This window comes from Haliotis asinina, chromosome 6 (assembly GCF_037392515.1).
Source record: "Haliotis asinina isolate JCU_RB_2024 chromosome 6, JCU_Hal_asi_v2, whole genome shotgun sequence".
NCBI lineage: Eukaryota > Metazoa > Mollusca > Gastropoda > Lepetellida > Haliotidae > Haliotis > Haliotis asinina.
The window spans coordinates 56,099,004-56,122,680 of NC_090285.1; the positions used below are offsets into that span (position 1 = coordinate 56,099,004).

At 42.7% G+C, this 23,677-nt stretch overlaps 2 protein-coding genes across 2 annotated transcripts; both read left to right on the plus strand.

The window, feature by feature from the left end:
- The first annotated feature begins 6,722 nt into the window (after positions 1-6,722).
- LOC137286575 (snake venom 5'-nucleotidase-like) lies at positions 6,723-14,857 on the plus strand. Its single transcript, XM_067818519.1, has 9 exons — positions 6,723-7,111; positions 8,271-8,484; positions 8,916-9,104; positions 10,043-10,240; positions 12,253-12,384; positions 12,765-12,884; positions 13,273-13,431; positions 13,775-13,978; positions 14,636-14,857. Exons 1-9 carry the CDS (start codon positions 6,788-6,790, stop codon positions 14,839-14,841), a joined length of 1,746 nt encoding a protein of 581 aa, XP_067674620.1. The 5' UTR covers positions 6,723-6,787; the 3' UTR covers positions 14,842-14,857.
- A 1,106-nt stretch (positions 14,858-15,963) lies between these two features.
- LOC137286574 (snake venom 5'-nucleotidase-like) lies at positions 15,964-23,431 on the plus strand. Its single transcript, XM_067818518.1, has 9 exons — positions 15,964-16,515; positions 17,424-17,637; positions 19,508-19,696; positions 20,629-20,826; positions 21,060-21,191; positions 21,701-21,820; positions 22,022-22,180; positions 22,766-22,969; positions 23,129-23,431. Exons 1-9 carry the CDS (start codon positions 16,180-16,182, stop codon positions 23,332-23,334), a joined length of 1,758 nt encoding a protein of 585 aa, XP_067674619.1. The 5' UTR covers positions 15,964-16,179; the 3' UTR covers positions 23,335-23,431.
- Positions 23,432-23,677: the final 246 nt, after the last annotated feature.

Sequence of the window (23,677 nt, forward strand, 5' to 3'; positions counted from 1 at the left end):
TAGAACTTTGAGGACATTTCATATTACACCTTGTAATGGAGGGCCGGGAGGCACGCGCTTTGAGATTATTGCCACATGCGACAGAAAAGGTTATTGAGAATGGAAAATGTAAACACTGTGTATAAAAAGACATGTAGTTAATTATAACCTCAAGTCATTGTCAGCGGGGTTTACATATTTCCACTCTCAAACCTGATCAAACCAGTTCGTGGTACTGCAAAATGTTACTCCACGCTAACTGGTCCAAATTGATGTCGTGATGTGATGGTGTGATGTGTCATGCCGGTTCCTACGGGGTCCGAGGTCATCGACCCTCAGTCCTCATGAGTCACCCCGGAGTGAGATCGATACAGGCTGTACGCTGATTGGTCCAAATTAATAGCGTGATGTGGTGGTGTGATGTGTCATCCATTTCCCCTGGGGTGCACGGTCATCGACCCCTCAGTCCTCGTGAGCTGTTTCCCACAGGGGTGTCAGCCAGATGAGTCACCACCATGGTGTTCTCCAAGGTCATTGACCCTCCTGTAAAAATGAGGTCACACACTTGTCATCAAACTTGGCGTGGATACTGATGACAGTGATGTCAGTGATACTGATGACGAGTAGCAGATTGAGGAGACTCACATGTAGCAAACAGCGGATAAACTACCACTGAGCAATAAAAGTACTAAGTTTTCTTTGTTTTATTTCGTAGTACCCCGTTTTGAATTTACATAACGTTATTTCATTCCCCTCGAGGACAGCACAATTAATTATCCAGAAAATATTCACAGAGACCGAAATTAACCTTTTGATATTTTTTTTCTATCGTTAAACACAAACAAATCGAGTGTTGTATTGGGTTATGTATGGAAATCGTCAACGGCAAAATAGCAAACAGAACCCGTACCAATAGAGAGAGAGTAGATTGACAAGCTATGCTTCACAGAAGTTTATCATTCTGCATACCCTCGGCCCCTTAATGGTAAAATGGACTACGCCGCTATTCGGATTCACGAGTTCAAATGACATTATTCTGTATTTCGTCTCACAGTAGACTGAATCCCACAGGTCGTCTCATACCGAAACATGAGTCTCAGTAACCTTATCAGACAATGACCTACTTTGCAGCCGATGTGAATTTTCTGAAAGTGAAAATAGACTATACAAACAATTCTGGTTACATTGCATTCCAATTCCTTGTTTGTTGGAATGGTCTTTACAAATGAATTTTAAGTTTAAACGCTAAGAACACCGTATTTATAGTTTAGGCAGTATACTTTAACAAGCCAGCCCATGTTTGATGAGGTCGTAAAATGATTCACAATGCATCTGGCTCACTGGTTACACCTGTTGTGTGGGGGGTCTTTTTTTGCGCATATTCAATGTAGTTCTCTAAGACACAATGAGATTGATAAAATATTAATTCCGTACCAGACCGCCAAACTTTTCGAGCGGCAGAGCCCCGTTTTGAGATTTCCACCATTTTCAGGTTTCCGTTTGTCAGAACTCGCTGTACGACAGAGCATACTGTGCCACGTGTTTGCAAGGATTAGAGTGTAGTATTGCAATGTACAAGTGTTTAGACTTTTCATTTACCTCAGCCTCCACACTGGCTAAACGCGTGTTTTGGTGGTGTGATTAACACTCATTTGACATAGTGTTCAGTTGACAACATGTAGCCCAGACAGACATCCCCAGATCATTTTTTTCATGAATATTTCCTTTTAGCGAGCATCCCGTGGCGGGGAGGATAAACACGCATAAGCAAACATAGCAGCTGTTAGAGAGTTTTGTAAACACTGCACGAAAAACTAGATTTAGTGAACGTCAATACTTTGGGCAAAATGACAGAAATGCAATAAATGCACGTGCTAATAGTGCATTGTGAGCCAGAGGATATATTTCACATACTGATTTATTATGAATGTCAACGCCAGAGAAAGGAACCTGAAAACTGTAGAAATATTACTTCTGAGCATGAAAAAGCAAAGTAGCGGTGGTAATATGAAAACCATAACGGATGACGTTCCTGGTATCTAAACAGAAGAATATATGTTTACATGGAGGCGTGGGCAGCACCTCCCTCAATGTTATGCGTCCATCTAGGCCTGGGGTGAGAAGTCCTTGACGAACTCCTGCAAGGATTGTAACATGCATTTTCATTACATTCATCCTGGGATGTGGTGTGAAGTTTGGCATGAAATGCATGTGGACCCGGGTTTTTTTGTAAACATCTCTTCCTCCAATGACCCAATCGATCTCAAACTTTGCTAGTGGATGTCTTGTCAGACAACCTCATGCCAAAAGTTGTACGTTTCATGTAATCCGACACCTAAATCGGTTTGCAACGTTTGTCGTCTTTTTTGAAAAATATAAACACCTCTCTAATTAAACGTTTAGTATCATCTGAATAAGCTTTCATGATGTCAGCTGGAAGCAGTGAATGTGAATGATCCAAACGGTCTATCTGTGTAGTGAACAGGTAAGTATCATGAACTGCACATGCATGTACCTTTCTGACCCAACACTGCCGCTTTTACAGGGCATTGGCTTCCTCCCTCTGCAAGCTGTCAACGTTCTGCTGTCTATTTTGTTGACAGTTACATAGGCAGATTATTTCATACAAATGCATAAAATCGGCGATTTACAGAGTGATTAGGTTGTCTGACAAAACACCCACTTGCAAAGTTTGAGATCGATTGGATCATTGGATGAAGAGTTATTTACAAAAAAAACGGGTCCACGTGCATTTCATGACAAACCATAAAAACCTCTTAAAATCAACAACTTGAGCTGGTATCTCAACTACCTTAAACCTAACAGCACTGTTGCAAAGGAATAATGATACGAAGCACAGACTGGGAGGCAAATCGGCATGGATGATTATAAGCACAAGTCATAAACCAATAGACCCGTGAAGGTCCCGGGGTAGAATGGGCCTTCAGCAACCCATGCTTGCCATAAAAGGCGACTCAGCTTGTCGTAAGAGGCGACTAACGGGATCGGGTGGTCAGACTAGCTGACTTGGTTGACGCGTGTCATCGGTTCCCAATTGCGCAGATCGATGCTCATGTTGTTGATCACTGGATTGTCTGGTCCAGACTCGATTATTTACAGACCGCCGCCATATAGCTGTAATATTGCTGAGTGCGACGTAAAACTAAACTCACTCACTCACTCACTCATAAACCAATATGGCGTCTCTGTTCCCTGTGTTTCGCACAGAGATTGCAGGAAATGGTGATTCCGGGTGGATGGCCTCGAAGTGCGACAACGGGTGCTTGTGCACTGAGTAGGAATGAACAAGTTCAAGAAAAATTAATAAGCGAGTACTTGCATGGGAAGACTCTTCAACGAAAAAGAATCGGAATTTAAGAATAAAAAGCACATCTTCGAGACTTTGCACATAACCCTTGCATTCCAGTCTAGAGAGACACGTTACAAAGACACGTAGCATCTTGGGAGGCTAAGATCCATGATGACGCGTTAACCAATAGTGTCACCAGAAATACACTCAGAACTTACAGAATGTTCAAACACGACTACACAACGGAGCCTTTGATTTGTCAGATGTCCAAGAACCACTGCTCCTACAAGTGCTGTGCAAAAGTTCGGGTGCTAAGTACCCCCACGAAACGGAACCTTCCGGAAATATCCCTTAGACGAGAGAAACTCCGTCTACACTGTAAAAACTGTATAGAGGACGAGGTACATGATGAATAACCGAAAAGGAGAACCACACTATGCTTAAGTATCTACTGTTTACGTAGTTTTAGCGGGTTGTGAACACATTAAATATTTCTATTTTCTACAGATCGTTTGCTGTATACTGAATGTAGGGACCATGTACTCCAGCAGTGCATACATACAACACGGAAGCTAACCCCTCGCGTGTGATGTTGTGGCCAGTCACAAAACGCCAATAAACTGAAAGAATTGATTGAAACATATTTTAGTCATTAAACAAAAGGAATGGGTACAAGTTATCTAGCTTAGAAAAACGTTCTCCCAATAATTACACAATCCATCTTACTACAATGTACACAAGTGACAAACAGAGGCTAGGATGTGTACAACAGAAGTTCACTGAGAAGACGTTTTGGTTCAGAGATATAGATATGCACCTAGTTTCTGATTAAATATACATTCAGATTTTCAGTAATTGAGAGACCTGCATTGCCCTGTAAGATAAGATTAATATCAATAGGTATTCTATTTTTAACAATATTTTATACAGATTTTAACCGTTTGAGTGTTTGAGTAGTATACAATGGACATTCAAGGAAGTAACGAAAAACATTCTCACATCCATGGCCACACTGACATGAGGCGTCATTGTAACTGTGTTACATTTATCCTAAATAAACCATCATTAAGTGTATTCATCATATATGTTAATCTTGAGTGCAAAACGTACTATATCAATAACACGAGTAGGTGCATTTTTGTTCTTTCACGTAGATATAAGATTTAAATGACGCAACAGAGTCGCAGTTTCTAATGCCAAGGGAATATGATTCCACATTTTAAATGCTGACGGAATACATAGAAGATATCGAGCACATAGTGGCTAATGTCTTCGGAGTTCCTTAACGTAAAGTCTGTCTAGTTGCCCACTACAGGTAGGAGTAAATCCTGAGGAAAAACTGGTGCTTCTAAATGTTGGACAAGGAACGCCAAATTGTATGGTTTATGGGGAATGTGGGAGATATTCAGTTTATATAAATTCACAAATCCGACGTTTAAAGTACAGTAGAACATGGATATAGCGAACACGGATATAGCGAACAAACGGATATAGCGAACAAATTTAAAAGTCCCGTCAATGGTCCCTTTATAATATCATTAAAATTATACGTGAATAACGAACTCGTGAGTAGCGAATTAACGGTTATAGCGAACTGATTTCCTGACCCCAAGCCCAATTAACGACGTGAGTAGCGAACTCACTCAGTGTCAGCTCATAGCGAACTAAATCTCTTGGTCCCTTGGAGTTCGTTATATCTACTGTATTGGATTAGGATTCTGGGAATGCATTAAAAACGCAGGTCTAAAACAGCTTATGATATGCTTGTTCACCTCGAAGACATGGGCAAGACAACTTTGGCTCCACATATTGGAAATCTTTTATTTTCTCTTGGCTTTGATTTGGATGGATAAATCAAACAGTAGGTAATGTAGCCGTTTTTCCTCACGAGAACAGTCAGTTAACATGTTCCATTAAGAATGGCTCTCGTAAATAATTCAACGTATGATCTATAATTATAGGTACTTTAAAAGCCTTATCAAACCAGAAATGTTTTCATCTGTATTGACATCAAGAAATAGCACACGCACATTTGTTCAACGCCGACTAGGTCTATTAGATTTAATTATTAATAACGGAAGATATAGACAGAAATATGAGAATTTGTCCATTATGCACGTCTTCTATTGAAAATGAAATCTATTAGAGGTAGAGGTGGCCACACCCGGCATTGAACAATATGTGCTGCCCAGAAAGTTGTAAAAGCTAACAGTCGATTCTGCGTTGGTGATCGAATGCTGGATAATGCAGTGTCATTCATGTGATATTAGATCACTACCTGCGTCGTTTTTCTTCATGGTATATCGTCAATAAATGTTGCTGAATGATTTGCAGTAAAAATTTAAATGTTACCATATTTAGCTTAGGTTTGGTTTTAGACCAGAAAAAATATTTAGTGGCTTGCTTTTGGACGATAGCTTATGCACATGCAGCGCTGTAGTGAGCGAGTGAGTTTAGTTTTACGTCGCACTCAGCAATATTCCTCCTATATGGCAGCGGTCTGTAAATAATCGAGTCTGGACCAGACAATCCAGTGATCAACAACATGAGCATCGATCTGCTCAATTGGGAATCGATGACATGTGTCAACCAAGTCAGCGAGCCTGACCATCCGATCCCGTTAGTCGCCTCTTACGACAAGCATAGTCGCATTTTATGACAAGCATGGGTTGCCGAAGGCCTATTCTACCCCGGGACCTTCACTGCAGTATTGTGTAAGTCCTAACTCTTTGACACCGGTGTCATGACAGCCCACCCCAAATCGCCCGCTCGCTATGAAAATATGGGGCGCTGCGATACCTTTCCCCCTGTGTATACGGATTTTTTAATGAAGTAAATATATCCACGCCACAGCCAGCGACTAGTTACTCTCGATATTCCACCAAAACTGATTCCTGTGCACGTACAAGACAAAATATTAGAGTGATTTCTATTGAGACACATTCAATTGCAATGCATTCTGACGTGGTCGTTACAAAGTTAACCCCAAATCGGTCAGAAACACATCCATTGTATGCCCCCAGATGTTTGTAGCAAAAGATTCGCCTCTAAAAACCGGACCCGCAAGTTCCTTTGATGATAATCCTCTAAAGTGTGCTTCGTTCAAGCACCTCTTCTGAATTGATGGCTGTATCTGACCTGACTTGAAAAGAACATTGCAGCACAACAAAAGCACGCCTCAATGACCCAACCCTAGAAAGTCACCGACCATGACACAATGGAGACGGACTGGTTGTGTGTGAGAGTTTGACCGCCAATCTGGCCACAAACCATTCATACAGAGCCAGTGAAGAAGAGCTGTGTGTGGCGTGTACTTTCTCTCCACCTCAGGAATAGTCGGAGTAATTAGCTGCTTCAAAAAAGCTTCACTTTGCAGCTTCACTTTGCAGCTTCACGTTGCAGCTTCACATACAGTATCCCCTAACAGCTTCACGTTCCAGCTTCACATACAGTTTCCCCTAACAGCTTCACGCCAAGGATTTACGTTATACATACGGGATGTTGTCTGTGTCTCTGCTGATGATCTCCCTGCCTGCTGTAGTTGTCGGCTTCAACCTCACCATCCTCCATACCAACGACGTCCACGCACGATTTGAGCAGACCAACAAGTACAGTGGTCGGTGTCCGGTCGACGACGTGGCAGAGGGGAAATGTTTCGGTGGGACAGCGCGACTGGTGACCAAAGTCCGAGAACAGCGTTCCCTCCATCCCAACACCATCCTCCTGTCTGCAGGGGACGAGTATTCGGGGACGTTATGGTTCTATAAGTACCGCGGTGCCATTGTGGCCAAATTCATGAACCTGTTGCAGTATGACGTGATGGTGAGTATAAGATACTGTTATATTTTGACGTTTTGGTGATGTATGGACATGTAATATTGTTACGTCATGATGAATATAGTGTATTGTGACATTCATTTGCTACTGAACATGGCTAAACCCTTTTGATTTAATTATTATGGAATTCAGTGTGATAACACGTTGAAATGTGGAGGCTTTCTTCGTGTTCATCATGCAGCTTAATGCTTGTGTCACATTTCAACACCAATGTCTTCAAAGACGTTGTCATTTCAGCGGGCACGTCCTAACGGGCATCCTTGGACACGGGACAATGTCCTTCACTCTTGACTAGGTGCAACATTGCACTTGAAGCCAGTAGACGTGGTATGTCGACGTGACCTATCCACGCAGTACGCACTCAGGCGTGGGCTATTTAGTAGATACGTATTAAATGACAAAGTCACAGGGAAGAAGAATTCGACCATGTCTCAGCTCTAATTCGCAAATAAACGCCACAAACGTCGCTCTGGTGAGACGGTTGGGTGGAAATGTAGACTTTTAAAACAGAACAATTCTCACCAGAGCAAACTGAGGCAGCCTTTGGAGCTTATTTATGTGTAATAATGATAAATAGTACTGACAATAACCATGTACATCCGTAGAAAATCTGCAGCAACTATGTGTACGTGTAGATTCAATGTACTTATTGTCTGGTGCTTGACAGCATTAAGTTGCTTTTCCTTCTTACTGTTGCTCGTTCTATGCTGTTTTTTTTTTTTTTTTTTTTCCGTATTAGTTATTGTTTGTTTAGTCCTTATATTTTGTTATCAGTGTTTTGTTTTCGGGGGGTTTTTTGGTGTTTTTGTTGTTGTTGTTGTTGTTGTTGTTGTTGTTGTTGGTGGTGGTGGTGGTGGTAGTGGTGGTGGTGGTGGTGTTTTTTGAGTCTGGACCACATAATCCAGTGATCAACGGCTTGAGCATCAATCTACGCAATTGGGATACGACAACGTGTCAACCAAGTCAGAGAGCCTGACCCCTTCTTAAGACAAGCATGTTCTACTGAAGACCTCTTTAAACTCTCATTTTCACGAGTTCGGCAATTACAATAAAATCGCGATCTCTAAAGAAGTTGCAAAGTTGACGAAGAGATCACTACAGGAAGTGTTGTGCTACTATCACTGTTCTTCCTCTGCCCTTCCAGACGGTGGGTAATCACGAGTTCGATCTCGGTATCGACGGGTTGATGCCCTTACTCAACGACGTTAACTTCACCGTGGTCAGCGCCAACATCGACGCTACAACCGAGCCAAGGGTTAATAGCAAGATAGTGAAACACACGGTGCTGACTGTCAGTGGTGAACGTATAGGGGTCATCGGGTACACTTCCAAGGAGACACCTGTAATATCTGTCCCAGGTAAACGTCCTATACTGGATCACACAACAGCAACGAAGGGTAATCGGGGGGGGGGGGGGATTTGCTGCACACCTTCACAGAGTACACATATGAATTAGGAAAAATAGCATAACTAGACAGGTAAATGTACTGTAAAATAAATTATTGAACGCAGGTTAGTAATACGCGAGTGCAACAGTTATGACATACAGACACAGATAAGGTTTGTGTGTGAATATATATCATTTATTGTTAAAATGTCGATGCTGGACGGGTTACCGTGAATCGTCCTGTCATCGGGTACATTTTACATACAAAATATTTGTGTTAACTTCCTCAGGAACAAATTAAGCATGAAAATCTGTATGAGCTCTATGGGTCACCACAGTGCCCTCTATCGTCACCCACTGAACATACTTATGACAATATTCTGAAGATAATATTCATTCCAGGTCAAAACCTCAAATTTGAAGATGAGGTGGCAGCAGTCCAGAGAGAGGTTAACATCCTGACGTCACAGGGTATTAACAAGATCATTGCCCTTGGTCACTCGGGCTTCGATATTGACCAGAGAATAGCAGCAGAGGTTACTAACTTGGACGTGGTGGTTGGAGGTCACACAAATACATTCCTTTACACAGGTGAGACAACCAAATACTAACCCACAAGACGAGTAAAGGCACTTCCCCGCTCAGCTGGGATACATTTGACAAAACATTTGGTCATCTATGTATGTCATGCTCGTACATTATGTCCGACTTACTCACCCATATAAACAGTTAGGTATGCTATTCAGTAGGTTTGGAGTGAGTAAGTGACTGAGTGAGTTTAGTTTTACGCCGCACTCATCAATAATTCCAGCTATATGGCGGCGGTCTGTAAATAATCGAGTCTGGACCAGACAACCCAGTGATCAACAGCATGAACATCGATCGGCGTATTGGGGAACAGATGACATGTGTCAACCAAGTCAATGAGCCCGACCACCCAATCCCATTAGTCGCTTCTTACGACAAGCTGAGTTGCCTTTTACAGCAAGCATAGGTTGCTGACTACCTTTTCTACCCCGGGCCCTCACGGGTCAGTATGGATGGGAATTGGTTAAAATCTCATGATTGGTGATTGGTGTATATCGACTTCAGATCAGTCTTCGAAATAATTGGTTAGCGCCATTTATCAAATTGTTCTGAGTATGTTTGTTAAACTATATTTTTGTACAAAACATAAATAAAATTAATAGCTCTTTCGAAAGTGCACACAAAGTCAACTGGATGACTAGAATGTTTGGAACATGAATTTCCTTGTGATTTTAAGACAAATCAAATCTTAGGACTTGGGACGAGCTAGCAGTGCGTCTAGGATGTAACAATGAAAACTATTTTGGAAAATATTGTAAAAGCAAACAAATCTTCAAAATTGTTTATGTTTATGAACAAACATGATCGACTGCGTGATCGTTAAGTCAAATCTTCGATTATTTCAACAAATCGGACGACCACTATTAGCTAATGTTTTGATGAACTGTTTTCTGTCCTACATTCATTTTGCCCAAAACATTTATATATTATCCTTTTCGCAGGGGACCATCCTTCAAACGAGGAACCGGTAGGAGAGTATCCCCACGTGGTCACCCAGTCAGGAGGGGCCAAGGTTCTTGTGGTGCAAGACTATGCGTACGGAAAGTATTTAGGAGCCTTAGAAGTGACTTTTGACCCGGAAGGAGTCATCACGTCATGGGGAGGTAATCCAATCTTACTGGACAACAAAACAGCACAAGGTAGGTGACATTCAACGCAGGGCTGATATTTTAACTTGCTTGACAATACTGAACAGAGCTTTGAGTGTAGAATCTGTCACGTAAATTTGTATGATCCCCACTCGATCAGACAGGAATATTTCGACTAATTAATTCATTGTCATCGTAAAGAGTTGAAACATCTTTACGTTCGCGAAAATGTCCGAGGTGACGGCTGTATTGTCTAGCGGCCGCCAGTTTTTGGAGTTAAGAAGACTCTTAGGTGGACTTAGAAGTCGTCTGCGAGGACTCCTCACTCTCAGAGCACTATTAAAAGTAAAGAGGCTTTATATTATAACTATGTCTAACGAAAATTCTACGTTTAAGTGTGTTATCTCTTTCCTCGTGAGAGGAGAGGAGTGGGGCTGAAAATGAACATAAGACTTGTCAGGTCGTGGGGAAACTAGAATAATCGAAAGTTTAAACAGCATGGTGAGAACTAAGACTTTAGTCTCCTAAACAGCATTGTATAGAATCTGGCGTTAATCAGTCTCACATATTATTATTATGGCTCAGTATTTTATTCACAATTCAGTGTATGAAGGGTTTTGCACTTTTTGATGTACAAGACGCTTCACTTGTGATGTCTTATTCAGTGGGAGGAGCATTATGGGTAGGTATATTTCAAGTGTATTATCTATCTTGTTATTGCCATCATGAGCATCGATTGGGAAACGATGACATGTGTCAGTCAAGGTCTGACCATCTGATCCCGCAATAGACGTCTGGCGACTAAGTTCAGTTGCCTGTTTTGTGATTTTAGGAATTGATTGAAACATTCTTAATCATTTTCGAATGTGAGACTTTTGAAAATGTATATCTCCTCATGGTACATTTAGATCGGAAAATGGTACAGACGGTTGACTTCCCTTAGGGTAATCCTCCGATGCACTGGTACTAGCTCTTTAGCCTCCTCCCCTGCCGAGTTCCTGTTTGTAGAGTGGCGCGATGGGGTAGCCTAGTAGTTAAAGCGTTGGCTCGTCACGCCAAAGGACCGAGTTCGATTCCCCACATGGGTGCAATGTGTGAAGCCCATTTCTGGTGTCCCCCGCCGTGAATTTGCTGGAATATTACTAAAAGAGTGTAAAAAACAAACCCACTCACTCACTTCTGTTTGTAAAACTGAGAACCTTATGTCGTAAACCATCTCTAGTGTATGGGCTACTTACATCTGAAACGTGCAAGTCATGACTCTGGAAGAACAATGTACGACTGTCATAAAGCTTCAGACAAAAAGTAATAAACCTTATACTGCTAGTTATACTGCCCTCTAATGACTGGGATAAAGCGTGCGACATAAGGTAATAAAGTTTATACTAGTATGTCCCAAGACTTAAGTTAGACTCAACAAACCGACTGTGTAGGCTGTCAGTCAGTTCAGATATACATATTATTGATCTACTATATACACGGTAGATCAGTTATTGCACGTACTTGACAGTTATGACATCCTATGCCTCTGAACTTGTGGTTTATCAATATATTCTATGTGTTGCCGATGTGTTTTTTTTAAATGCGCAAAGACACAAAGAAAAGTAAAGCTTGATCTCATACGCTGCGGGAATATTCCTAGAAGAAGAATTTACTGCAAGTTTCAGGCAAAATGTCCATTGAACATACATAATACACAAAAATGCAATGAATTGTGTATAACACAATGAAATATAATCAGTTATACGTGTATTTGAGTAGCTCTCGTAGCTAAATATCATGAAGAGGATATTTCGACAGTTTGTTAATAAATCAAATATGTTTTCATTTAGAAGACATTAGATTACAAACCTTTCCTTTAATGGACAGATAATTAAATATGTATTAATAAAATTAAGGCGAATCACATATACGAAGAAAAAGATATTCGCTTTCAATAAAATTAATGGAATGGAATGTTCCTAAAAGCGTTGTAAAACCATACAAACAAACACATTAAGACCAATGTGTCTGCCCAAGGAGGTCATGTGACATCAACATGAAACTGATTCTTCCGTTCCTAGATGAATCGACCTTGGAGATGATGCGTCCCTACAGGGAAGGCGTGGCGGACGAGATGGGTCGGGTGGTGGCGAGAAGTCAAGTGTTGCTGGACGGAGAGCGGTCATCTTGCAGAGTGCGAGAATGTAACTTAGGTGAGGAGTGTGTGATGCCACGGTGAGACTGGGGTGGGGTGCAGCATCACAGTAAATGGGGCTTGTACGTAATTAGTATCAGAAAAGAGAAAAACTCTTCTCGTCTTCTTGCGTTTTCCCCTTCTTTTGCCTATTCTATAATGCTTAATGTTTCTGGATCTGTATGCCACTGAACACTACCGTTACAACGTGTAGATGAGGAAAGATCCAGCGGGCTTGGTTTTTCACGAGTGTGCAAGGGTAACATTATTTTAAGCATATTACCATAGAGACAAGAACATTTTTCTCGGTTTGATTTTATGTCGTAATGAAGCTTCAGGGAGGGCGGGGGATGGGAACAGAAATAAACAGGCTAGTCTAAACATCGGTTTTCTCCCCAGGTAACCTGATTGCCGATGCAATGATACACCAGAACCTGAAGCACAGCGACTCCCTGGAATGGAACCACGTGGCCATCGCCTTCATCAATGGTGGTGGAATCCGTGCATCTTTACAAAAAGGTAATTCATTCAGCGCTTCTACATATATCCTTACCTTATATCACATAGGTATGTGTAAAACCGTATTGGTCTGCCATTCATAAGTAGCGTAGCACTGAGCAATTGGATTATGCTTCGTTAATTCCAGACAGTCATTGTACATGATCAAAGTGCATCAAAGGGTTTAAAATGTAGATTTATTGTAACCACTTGCAAGGATTTTGTTCTTCAGGAAACGTTTACATGCATTTGGCCGCTGTGTTTACCAGGTCAGGTATAGCTATTTGTGTGGTATTCAAAACAAGATTCTTTGTGGTACCTTTAAAGGGAGTCCTTTTCCACGGGTTAAAGACTCCTGTACTTGCCCGATGTATAGGACCACTAGGGTAAGGTGTTCACGTGTATTTAGGTGACGTCACCTTCGGCGACATCACCACCGTTCTGCCGTTCCGGAACACCGTGGACATTGTGGAGCTTCTGGGGAAACATGTCCGGGAGACGCTGGAGTTCGCGGCGTCCAAGTGGGAGGAGTCGGGAAACTTGTTCGGGGGCTTTCTACAGATGTCGGGTACGTCAACCAATTGGAAACATATCCAACTTAAAGACCCAATGTCACGCTTTTTGGACAATATTGTGGTGTGTAATACATAAAATTATATAAATGTATAGCGACAATACCTAACTATCCATACCACCATAGCCTACTAATTAAGGCGTTCCTTCATCACGCCGAAGGTTGATTCCCCACATGGGTACAATATGTGAAGCCCATTTCTTGTGTTCCCTGCTGTGATATTGCTGGAATCCTGCTAAAAGAGGCATAGAACCATACTCCAGACTGAATACTTAGCTTCCTCTAATCCTAAGCTGGACATTATAATGGCATTGTAAGAAGTTTTGCCACTAACCAGGTATGAAAGTCGTATACGACATGACGATGCCAGAAGGTCAAAGGGTAGTAGATGTCAAAGTCAGATGCACCAACTGCACCGTGCCTCATTACGTGAATCTCGACGACACGGAGGTATACAAGATCGCGATGTCCTCTTTCACTGCCAATGGCGGCGACGGATATGACGTCATCAACAAAAACAAGATCAAACATCATCTGCTTGGTAAGTTTGTTAAAGACCAACGGTTATGTTATATATCTTATATATTATATATGTTTGTTTGTTTTTAAAGCCGCACTCATCAATATTCCAGCTATGCGGCGGTAGTTTGTAAATAATCGAGTCTGGATGAGAAAATCAGGTGGTTAATATTATGAGCATCAATCTACGGGTATCAATAAGGAGGGATACGATGACACGTGTCAAGCAAGTCCGCGAGGCTGACCGCCTGATCCCGTTAGGCACCTCTTACGACAAACATGGGTCCTAACACGGATCCTCACGGATACTCACGGATATACTTTAGGAATTTGATGGTTTAATTAAAAACAATAAAAAACTTCGCATTTTCTCTACTATTTTTTTCTACTGATCACAGTTTCACAATAGTGAAGTTTTTGTGTTGCTCTGTGGTACTTTTGTAGAACGGGGACAGATGTCAGCTTACACAAAGCGATGTTAGCTGCACGATACTTGCAGTGTAGCTAATGAAGAGCGTCTAAAAGGGAATAACCTTTCTGATTCAGGGCGGTTAATTTACATGATCAGCAGCTAAGTGTCATATGAGCCTAGGTGTTTCTTGTTTACATATTGTTCGTGTGTGGGGAGCATCTGTTGCCTCATCTACAGATTCATTAGGTTACGCTCTTCTTGTTACAGGCGATGTGGACACATACGTTCTCCTCGAATACATAAAAAGTGTTTCCCCTCTTACCCACGGGTTGGAAGGGCGCATAAGCTTCCGAGAGAAGCCTGAGTGTAACTGTCCCGTCAGTGGCGTTACTCGCGCCGCTCCACGTTCAGCAACTACGACTGCGGTGATGCTGTTCCTAGTCGTATGTTCCAGTATGGGTGGTAGTGGTTGAAACTGACTGTCCTTTGAGTAATTCCGTTGATTCATTTTAGCGATTTATCAGACATGTGAAGTAGATTTACTGGTGTGAGTCTTTACTATACTCCACGCAAAAATATTTTAATAAAATATTCTTATATTTTCTATCATGACTTTACCTGATTATTTGGAACTACAAGAACTACACATCATATATGATGAGATGCTTCATAGTACATATTTTGAGCTTTTATATCCATCTTTTAAAACTATCATCCGAGCTCTTGTACATTCTGAAAAATAGATCGCAGGTAAACCGTGGCAACAGTGACACAAATTAACAGTCCTATGTGCGAGGGAAGAGAACAAAGGTTGGCATCCAACAAACTTTACATTCGAAAAATTATTTTTCATATCATAATAAAATATCGAAACCATCAAAGGTAGACAACTGTTTCCACACAGGGTTGTGCTGTCATATTTCCAGCCTCATGTGTAATAATTACTCACGTAAAATATATTTTATTTGACTTTTTAAGCGCCGCCCGTGACATATCAAATCGTTCTTGGCCACCCTTCCAACAATGTCCAACAATACCCGGTTGTAGCACAGGTCCACCAAAACCCTGTCATAGCACAGATCCAAGAATACGTGGTTATAGCACAGAACCAACGGTATCCTGTTATAACATGTCTGACAACACCATGTTATTGCACTGTCCATCAAGGCCCTATCTGACTATACCCTGTTATAGTACTGGTTGAACAATAACCGATTATTGCACTAGTCCAACAATATCCCATTATAAAGGAGGTCCAACGGTTGTATCACTCGTTATTCTATTCTAATAGTGTGGCAATGTGACGCCACAGACAAACGGTACAGATACCCATACAAACGAAATTCCCCGAACACGCCCCATAATAAGGTCACTAAACACAAGTTGTGGACAACAATATGAACATTAGGATAGTTTGTAACGGGAGACAAGTACTGTTTTGCCAGTGAATTAACATGAGGAACACGAGAACGTTGTACATACATACCTGTGTACATACACCTTACACTTCCATAAATGACAACATACTGGTTTATAGGTCACATACGTACGGACATTTACAAACTAGCATGCCAAAGAGCTATACAAATCATAACACAAACTAGTGAATGATACTCAACACCAGTTGAAAAGTTATGATTAAAACATATGCAAGCTCATACTTGAGCGACACAATATAGTCCCGGCTGTCAATTCAAGTAGTGTTATCGCAGGCGGCAAAGGATGCCTGGACACCCATAAACAGGGGTATCCGTCTGTCTGCAGCTGTCAGCCTTTCTTAGTGGGTCTGGACGAGTTTGAAAGGCTCCACCATGACCCTCTCTTTACGTCCTCTCTCCCTCTTCGTCATCTGCCTCCCAGCGCTTGTTGTCGGCTTCAACCTCGCCATCCTCCATACCAACGACATCCACGCACGATTCGAGCAGACCAACAAGTACAGTGGTCGGTGTCCGGCCGACGATGTGGCAGAGGGGAAATGTTTCGGTGGGACAGCGCGACTGGTGACCAAAGTCCGAGAACAGCGTTCCCTCCATCCCAACACCATCCTCCTGTCTGCAGGGGACGAGTTCTCTGGGACGTTGTGGTTCTACAAGTACGGCGGTGCCATTGTGGCCAAATTCATGAACTTGTTGCAGTATGACGTGATGGTGAGTATACGAACATGTTATATTGTGACGTCATGATGAGTATATGAACATATGGCATTGTGACGATGGTGAGTTCATTTATTTTTGCATTTTTGCATTATGGCGTCATAGTAAATACATGGGCCTGTTTCAGTGTGACGTCAGCCTCCCTCTACACAGTCTTCAGCACACTGTGATATTCTTGTATTACCTACATGGTCAACGTATGGGAAGTTTTATTCTAATCTCGTACGTCACACGAGTGTCATATCGCGTTTACCTGTGTGTAACGACATGACCTGACATTAAAACGATTTGAGTTGGATAACTCTCAATTAGGTCACGTTGTGACGGAACGACTTTTTTTATTCATAACAAACACGTGAATTCATTCATTTTACAGCTTATATGCATTGTCGGAATGTAAACATTGCGAACGTTGCCATGCCGCTGTTTAATTGTGAGTCGAATTAAGACATTATATTCGTCGAGAGACATACACGCAATGTTTCCTAGTGAAGCAACCGCAAAGTATGAAACGGGGTGCTACGGAGTAGTATGCTGTATGACCTTGTCCCACGCAATGACAACTGGCATCGTGACATCGGTTACCAATGGGGCAGACGAAACTGGCTTAGTGACGTCATTGCAGTGTGACGTCATACGAATGTGTAAGGCAGTACAAAATTCTTCTGCAACCTTTTTATGAAACCGGTTTCTCTGTGAAAACATACAACTAACAAAAATACGCCATTTTGTCAATACACTGCATGTAAGACTAGGGTAGTAAATAGAATACACGAAATATCGATACATGTGAATTTTACGAAACTCCTTGCCCATCCCAGCTGACCTCGCTCATGAAGGACTCTTTCTGTATAATTCATATGTAATGGGCCCTCGCATAGCATTCCCTGTATATCTCACAGACTCTAGGAAATCACGAGTTTGACCTTGGCATTGAGGGACTGACACCATTCCTCAACGACGTCAACTTCACCGTTGTCAGCGCCAACATTGACGCTACACGAGAGCCGTCGGTGAATGACAAGTTGATGAAAAGCACTGTGTTGACGGTCGGGGGAGAACGTATCGGAGTCATCGGGTACACGTCCAGAGAAACACCACTGATCTCGTCCACAGGTAAGACCAGGGAGACTATATAGAGATTATCCCTGGTAAGACTGAAGTCTGCAAACGAACATATGCTGAACAGCAAAAGGAACGCGACTCTGTGGCTTTTGTAAATACATGAACGCTCACTTTTTTAGCTTTCATTTTTTCGAAGCTTGCATTTCTTTGGCTGTTCAGCATAGCTGCGTTTTTATGGCTGCGTTTATAAAGAACCAATAAAACGAAAGGAATCTGTTTTCCCTTGATCGCCCGATTATGAATCTAGGTTCTCACATTTACTGATTAAAGTGACTAACTGGGTAGTCACTCGCTATTTCAGTTCGGACAGTGAGTAAGTTTTTAACACTACCAATATCACAGTGGAGGGATTATTTACCGAACATACCCCTCTTTGATTCGAAGAACGTTGCTTCGAACACTTTAATCACTGAGCCTGTACCTATACTCCGACTGGTCTAGGTTAACTGCCCTCTGGACAACTGCCCCCAAGACAACTGCCCCAATACAACTCCCCTCTGACTATATATCTGTTCATTGTGCTCCCCGGACAACTGCCCCCAAGACAACTGCCCCAATACAACTCCCCTCTGACTATATATCTGTTCATTGTGCTCCCCGGACAACTGCCCCCAAGACAACTGCCCCAATACAACTCCCCTCTGACTATATATCTGTTCATTGTGCTCCCCGGACAACTGCCCCCAAGACAACTGCCCCAATACAACTCCCCTCTGACTATATATCTGTTCATTGTGCTCCCCGGACAACTGCTCCCGGGGTAAAAGCCCCCTTCCCCCTACCCCAGCCTCACCAGGGGGCAGTTAGCCTGATACCACTCCGACCTAGGCAAAAAAGAAACGCAACCTGTCTTCACGCATAAGAGACTCTTTAGGTTAAAGGTATTGTTTGCGAGAGCAATTTGTGTGATAGGTCATCTTTATTGACTCATTTCTGCACAGACAAATTATGGAAATAACGGTTAAAGCTGAGGTATATAAGTCCATGTGATTTCGTATCTCATTCTCTCATTCGGCGTCGAAAATCAAGGTCGAATCAAATCACGGTTGAGTGTATATTAACTTCGACTCAAGATCGCCCACGAAGTGGTTCGCCAGCTCAAGATCGGTTTATCTGGTTCCATCAACGAAGTAATCGGCAAGCCATACCGACATTGCAACACAAGTGCCAGCTTTGAGAGGGCGGGCTACGAACAAAAAGACCACTTCTGGACCTGTACTACACTTCCTACATCGGCACCGACAACTCAGATGGTGTATCAACGTCAGCATATGGACCCCGAGAAACCAGAGTCGTGTCTAGTGCAGTGACGAATCAGATTTTCTGTTGCAACATGTTCTGTTCCTTCCAAGGTGCCGTGCAGTGATAACGGCTCATGATGCCCACACGAGATGCTAAGAGAGACGCCCCCTTGTGACAAACCAGTATCATTCAATGAACTGTTAACTGTATCTTAAACTGGAATATCATAGCTATCATTGTGTCAAATGTCACTGTTCTGTCTTCTAAATTGTGTTGTATCATCTTAAATTTCACGAATACTATCTCCAAAATACAGGGTTTGCGTTTCTTTTTTGACAGAGTATACACATACTTTTTTTTAAATTGGTTTCATATCACAGATAGCATATAGAAGGCGCTTTAGATTAACTGTCTCTCTGTATCAATAAGGGATTGTACATGTTGATGGCAGTTTTACTAAAGGGGGGTTAGAGACTGTGGTAATTATGTAAAGCAAATGTTATTGCAAAAGGGTATTCTCTGTATAATATATGAAACATATTAACAGTGACACAAGAACACCACAGCACTTTTCTACACTGTATAAACTGACCTGCCAAACAGATTAACTACGTCTTAGGTAGAAACCTCCGATTCGAGGACGAGGTTGTAGCAGTCCAAAGAGAGGCTGACATCCTGACGTCACGGGGCATTAACAAGATCATTGCTCTCGGTCACTCGGGGTTCAGCATTGATAAAAGGATAGCGGCGGAGGTCAGACATCTTGATGTGGTGGTCGGGGGGCACACCAACACTTTCCTCTACACAGGTAAGCCAAACCTATATATATTGACAACCACAAACACAACATCATGCACAACTGCAACATCATGTGCATGCATACTAGCACCTACAAATACTGCTTACACCAAGCGTAAATAATTCCTTTGCATAGAGCAGATATGAAACTAATTTGTGTAAATGGGTGAGTGAATGACTTTTGTTTTACACCGCTTTTTAGCACCATTCAAGCATTATCACGGCAGGGGACACTAGGAACGGTCTGCCCACTTTGTACCCATGTGGGGAATAAAACCCGAATCTTCGGCCTCACGGGCGAACGCTTTATGCACTAGGCTACCCTGCCGTTCCACATTTAAATGAATATGCATTCGACATCGTTATGACATCGTTAAAACTAATCCACAGTGGATCAGGGATTCTGTGACACACTGAATTTCTTGTCATCGCAGCCAGATGTGAGAGCAGCACATAAGGACGAAAAAATGTCTATCACTCAATGCACACACGAAAGGAGTCGAACCCGACCCTATGCGTAGCAAGCAAACGCATTTACCACATACCACAAACCGACGGATTTGTATGAAGCATGTGAAAAACGTAACGTTCGTAAAGGAAATCTCGTCACCTGAAACAGTGCTTCTTTTATGTGTTGACCCGTGAAGGTCCCGGGGTAGAATAGGCCTTCAGCGACCCATGCTTGCCATAAAAAGCGACTATGCTTGTCGTAAGAGGCGACTAACGGGATCGGGTGGTCAGGCTCGCTGACTTGGTTGACACATGTCATCGGTTCCCAATTGCGCAGGTCGATGCTCATGTTGTCGATCACTTTATTGTCTGGTCCAGACTCGATTACTTACAGACCGCCGCCGTATAGCTGGAATATTGCTGAGTGCGGCGTAAAACTAAACTCACTCACTCTATCCAGTTAACTTACAAACGCTATCTATATTGCTTTAGGGCAGCAACCCTCTATTGAGGAACCGGAAGGAGAGTATCCCCACGTGGTGTCCCAGTCGGGAGGGGCCAAGGTGCTGGTGGTTCAGGACTATAGATACGGGAAATATCTTGGAGCTCTGGAAGTGACCTTTGACGCGGAAGGTGTCATCACGTCATGGGGAGGTAACCCAATCCTTCTGGACAACAACACAGAACAAGGTGGGTTTCTTCGTGGGATGAAAGTTGATATATGTATTGAACCAGTTAAGGCTACCTTGGACTAGAGACTTACGTCTGGAGGACTCTATGAACAAGAAGGCAACGCATTGCGTTGGACACATTCTGTCAGAAGAATACTGTCATGTAAACGGTTCAGTTGTTACATTTCAAAGTGCATATGGCTTACGTGTGTCGGCATAGACGGTCGAATGAGACTGATTTCGGCTTTTTAGACGAGTTGACCCTCCAACTGATGCAGCCATACAAAGAGGGCGTGGCCAACGAGTCAGGTGCGGTGGTAGCCAAGAGTCTAGTGCAGCTGGACGGGGGAAAGTCTTCGTGTAGGGTCAAAGAATGCAATCTTGGTAAGACATTTGGAAGCGTATAATAAATACTAAATACCTGTTAGCTGTGCAGTATTTCCTACCATTCCTTGTCTCTCCTCTATCGACCTCTCATTAACAAGCTATCCGTCATCATTAAAAGGAGTCCACATGAACCTTCAATCCAGATGTTATCACCTATCTTCAGTTCACTCCTTAACCATATTGTAATCCTATTACATTTATCCAGTAACAGAACTGTAACACTCTACACATACACGTAAACACATGCTCACACCTACACTCGCTTACTCTACGACTGGAGTCAATATTAAAAACCGTCCCCTTCACTACTCTTGCCTGTTCAACACCAATTTCTAATCCATCCTAAACCACACCTGACAGACATTTTATTTCGGTACATCTGGCCGCCGAATGCATTGTTCAAGGGAAATAAATACAGTGCAACTCTTTGTAACATCACGGTTCTTCCCCCTCGCCTCATCGCTACTACCCTTTTCACTTTAAATGCCTGTTTCCTCGTTTGCCAGGTAACCTGATTACGGACGCAATGGTGCAACAAAACCTGAAGCACAGCGACTCCCTGGAATGGAACCACGTGGCTATCGCCTTCATGCACGGAGGCGGCATCCGGGCGTCCATCCCCCCAGGTAATGCTACGGCCAGGTGAACACTGCTCTCTGCACCCATCCAAAGTAACTAAATGTACATCACTGAGTCTAAACAGTTTTATAATTGCAAAACCATAAACCATATGCACAGACGTGGTTTAGCCACACCACGTTCAATGCTATGCTTTCCAGTAGAGCGAATTTCTGATGTTATGCCTTCAAGTGTTTTTCAACGTGCAGGTGACGTCACAATGGGAGACATGCAGACCGTGCTTCCATACCGGAACACCGTGGACATCGTGGAGCTTCTGGGGAAGCATGTCCGGGAGACGCTGGAGTTCATGGCATCCAAGTGGGTAAACACCGGGAGATTGTTCTGGGGATTCCTCCAGGTGTCAGGTAATTGTACACTAGGTCTGTGAAGACAAAAGTAATATGGCATGCCCAGCTCAGATGTTTCTCTGAAGTCAGATACGTGATCGGAATGAGTGAGTGAGTGAGTGAGTGAGTTAATGCTACGCAATATCTTCGCTAAGTGACGGTGGTCTCTCAGTAATCGAGTCTGGACCAGACAATCCAGTTATCAACAGCATGAACATCGAAGCGAGGTTTATGGCCACATTGAACAGTTGTCCAGACAGGGTGTTTCAGGGTGATGTGAGATCAATAGCAGAGACGTTTACCACATCTTTGTGAAACCCAACAACAAGGATATGGCACTGATCAAGCTAAACAAATCCTCGCGGTGGGATTATGACCAACCGTCAAAGGTGGCTAGTTTGCCCAAGGGAGGCAATTCTGCACACACATACTGCAGTGACGCATGCCAGAAACATCAGATGTTCATGGGTTCTGATGTCACTGTAGGGAGAAACATATTGAAATGCAGACGCATCATATATTCTCTACTTGTGAAAGTAACTTCTGTCTTAATTGAGATGTATGCGACGTAACGTAAATCTGCTCTTCATTTCTTCTCGTCAGGTATGCAAATCGTGTACGACATGCAGAAGCCGATAGGTCAAAGGGTTGTAAAGGTGAAGGTCAGATGTACGAACTGTTCCGTGCCCCATTACGTGCATCTCAAGGATGCCGATGTATACAAGATCGTGATGCCATCTTTTTTATCAAACGGCGGAAGCGGATATGACGTCATAAATGACAATAAGATTCGCCTTCACCAAATAGGTAAGATGCGTCACTTAATAAAATAATACATTGTATTGGTGACCTAAATGTCTTCATTGTCGACCATTTTTGTAGCAAGGATGTTTGTGTTGTGTTTCTGTCGTTAACGTTGTTGATTTGTTATTTGTTGATGTTGTCGATAATGCTGCCATGTTACAGGAGATCTTGACGCCGACGTCTTTATTGAGTACGCAAGCCGTGTCTCACCTTTGACAAACGGGATAGAGGGTCGAATCACATTCCAGGAGACTCTAGCGAGCCTCTGTGACGTCACTAGTGGCGTCACACGTGCAACAGCACAACTCCTGACATCGACGATGGCAGTCCTACATGTGGTGTTATATTCCCAGTCTGTGTTGGCATGAACGAATTTAGGTTTTTGCAGCTCGAAATGTGTCTAGCATCATAAACACTATAAACTGTTGCGCTGTTATCACGCCATTAAAGAAATGTTTCAGTTTTGTCTTGTATTCTACTGTATATTAAGCAGTGTGAGCGAGTGAGCGATGTGTTGTGGGAACGATGGGCGAGCATGCGAGCACGTATGGCGGTAAGTGAGTGAATGAGTGAGTGTAAAAATAAGCCCTGGTACCCTTATCCAAACTAGTGTCCTCTTACAACCAGCAGCAGGGTGAAAGGGGCGTATTCTAACACGGGGTAACCTACGCGACACACCCGTGAAGATGCGGGGTAGAACTGATCGTCAGT

What these genes read in the sequence shown, in the direction of transcription:
- LOC137286574 (XM_067818518.1), top strand. Translation starts at nt 16,180, where the DNA reads ATGACCCTCTCTTTACGTCCTCTCTCCCTCTTCGTCATCTGCCTCCCA. An exon ending in TGTTGCAGTATGACGTGATG is followed by an intron (nt 16,516 to 17,423) that starts GTGAGTATACGA and finishes TATATCTCACAG; the next exon opens with ACTCTAGGAAATCACGAGTT. An exon ending in GGACAACAACACAGAACAAG is followed by an intron (nt 20,827 to 21,059) that starts GTGGGTTTCTTC and finishes TCGGCTTTTTAG; the next exon opens with ACGAGTTGACCCTCCAACTG.
- LOC137286575 (XM_067818519.1), top strand. Translation starts at nt 6,788, where the DNA reads ATGTTGTCTGTGTCTCTGCTGATGATCTCCCTGCCTGCTGTAGTTGTC. An exon ending in TGTTGCAGTATGACGTGATG is followed by an intron (nt 7,112 to 8,270) that starts GTGAGTATAAGA and finishes CTGCCCTTCCAG; the next exon opens with ACGGTGGGTAATCACGAGTT. An exon ending in AGTGCGAGAATGTAACTTAG is followed by an intron (nt 12,385 to 12,764) that starts GTGAGGAGTGTG and finishes TTTTCTCCCCAG; the next exon opens with GTAACCTGATTGCCGATGCA.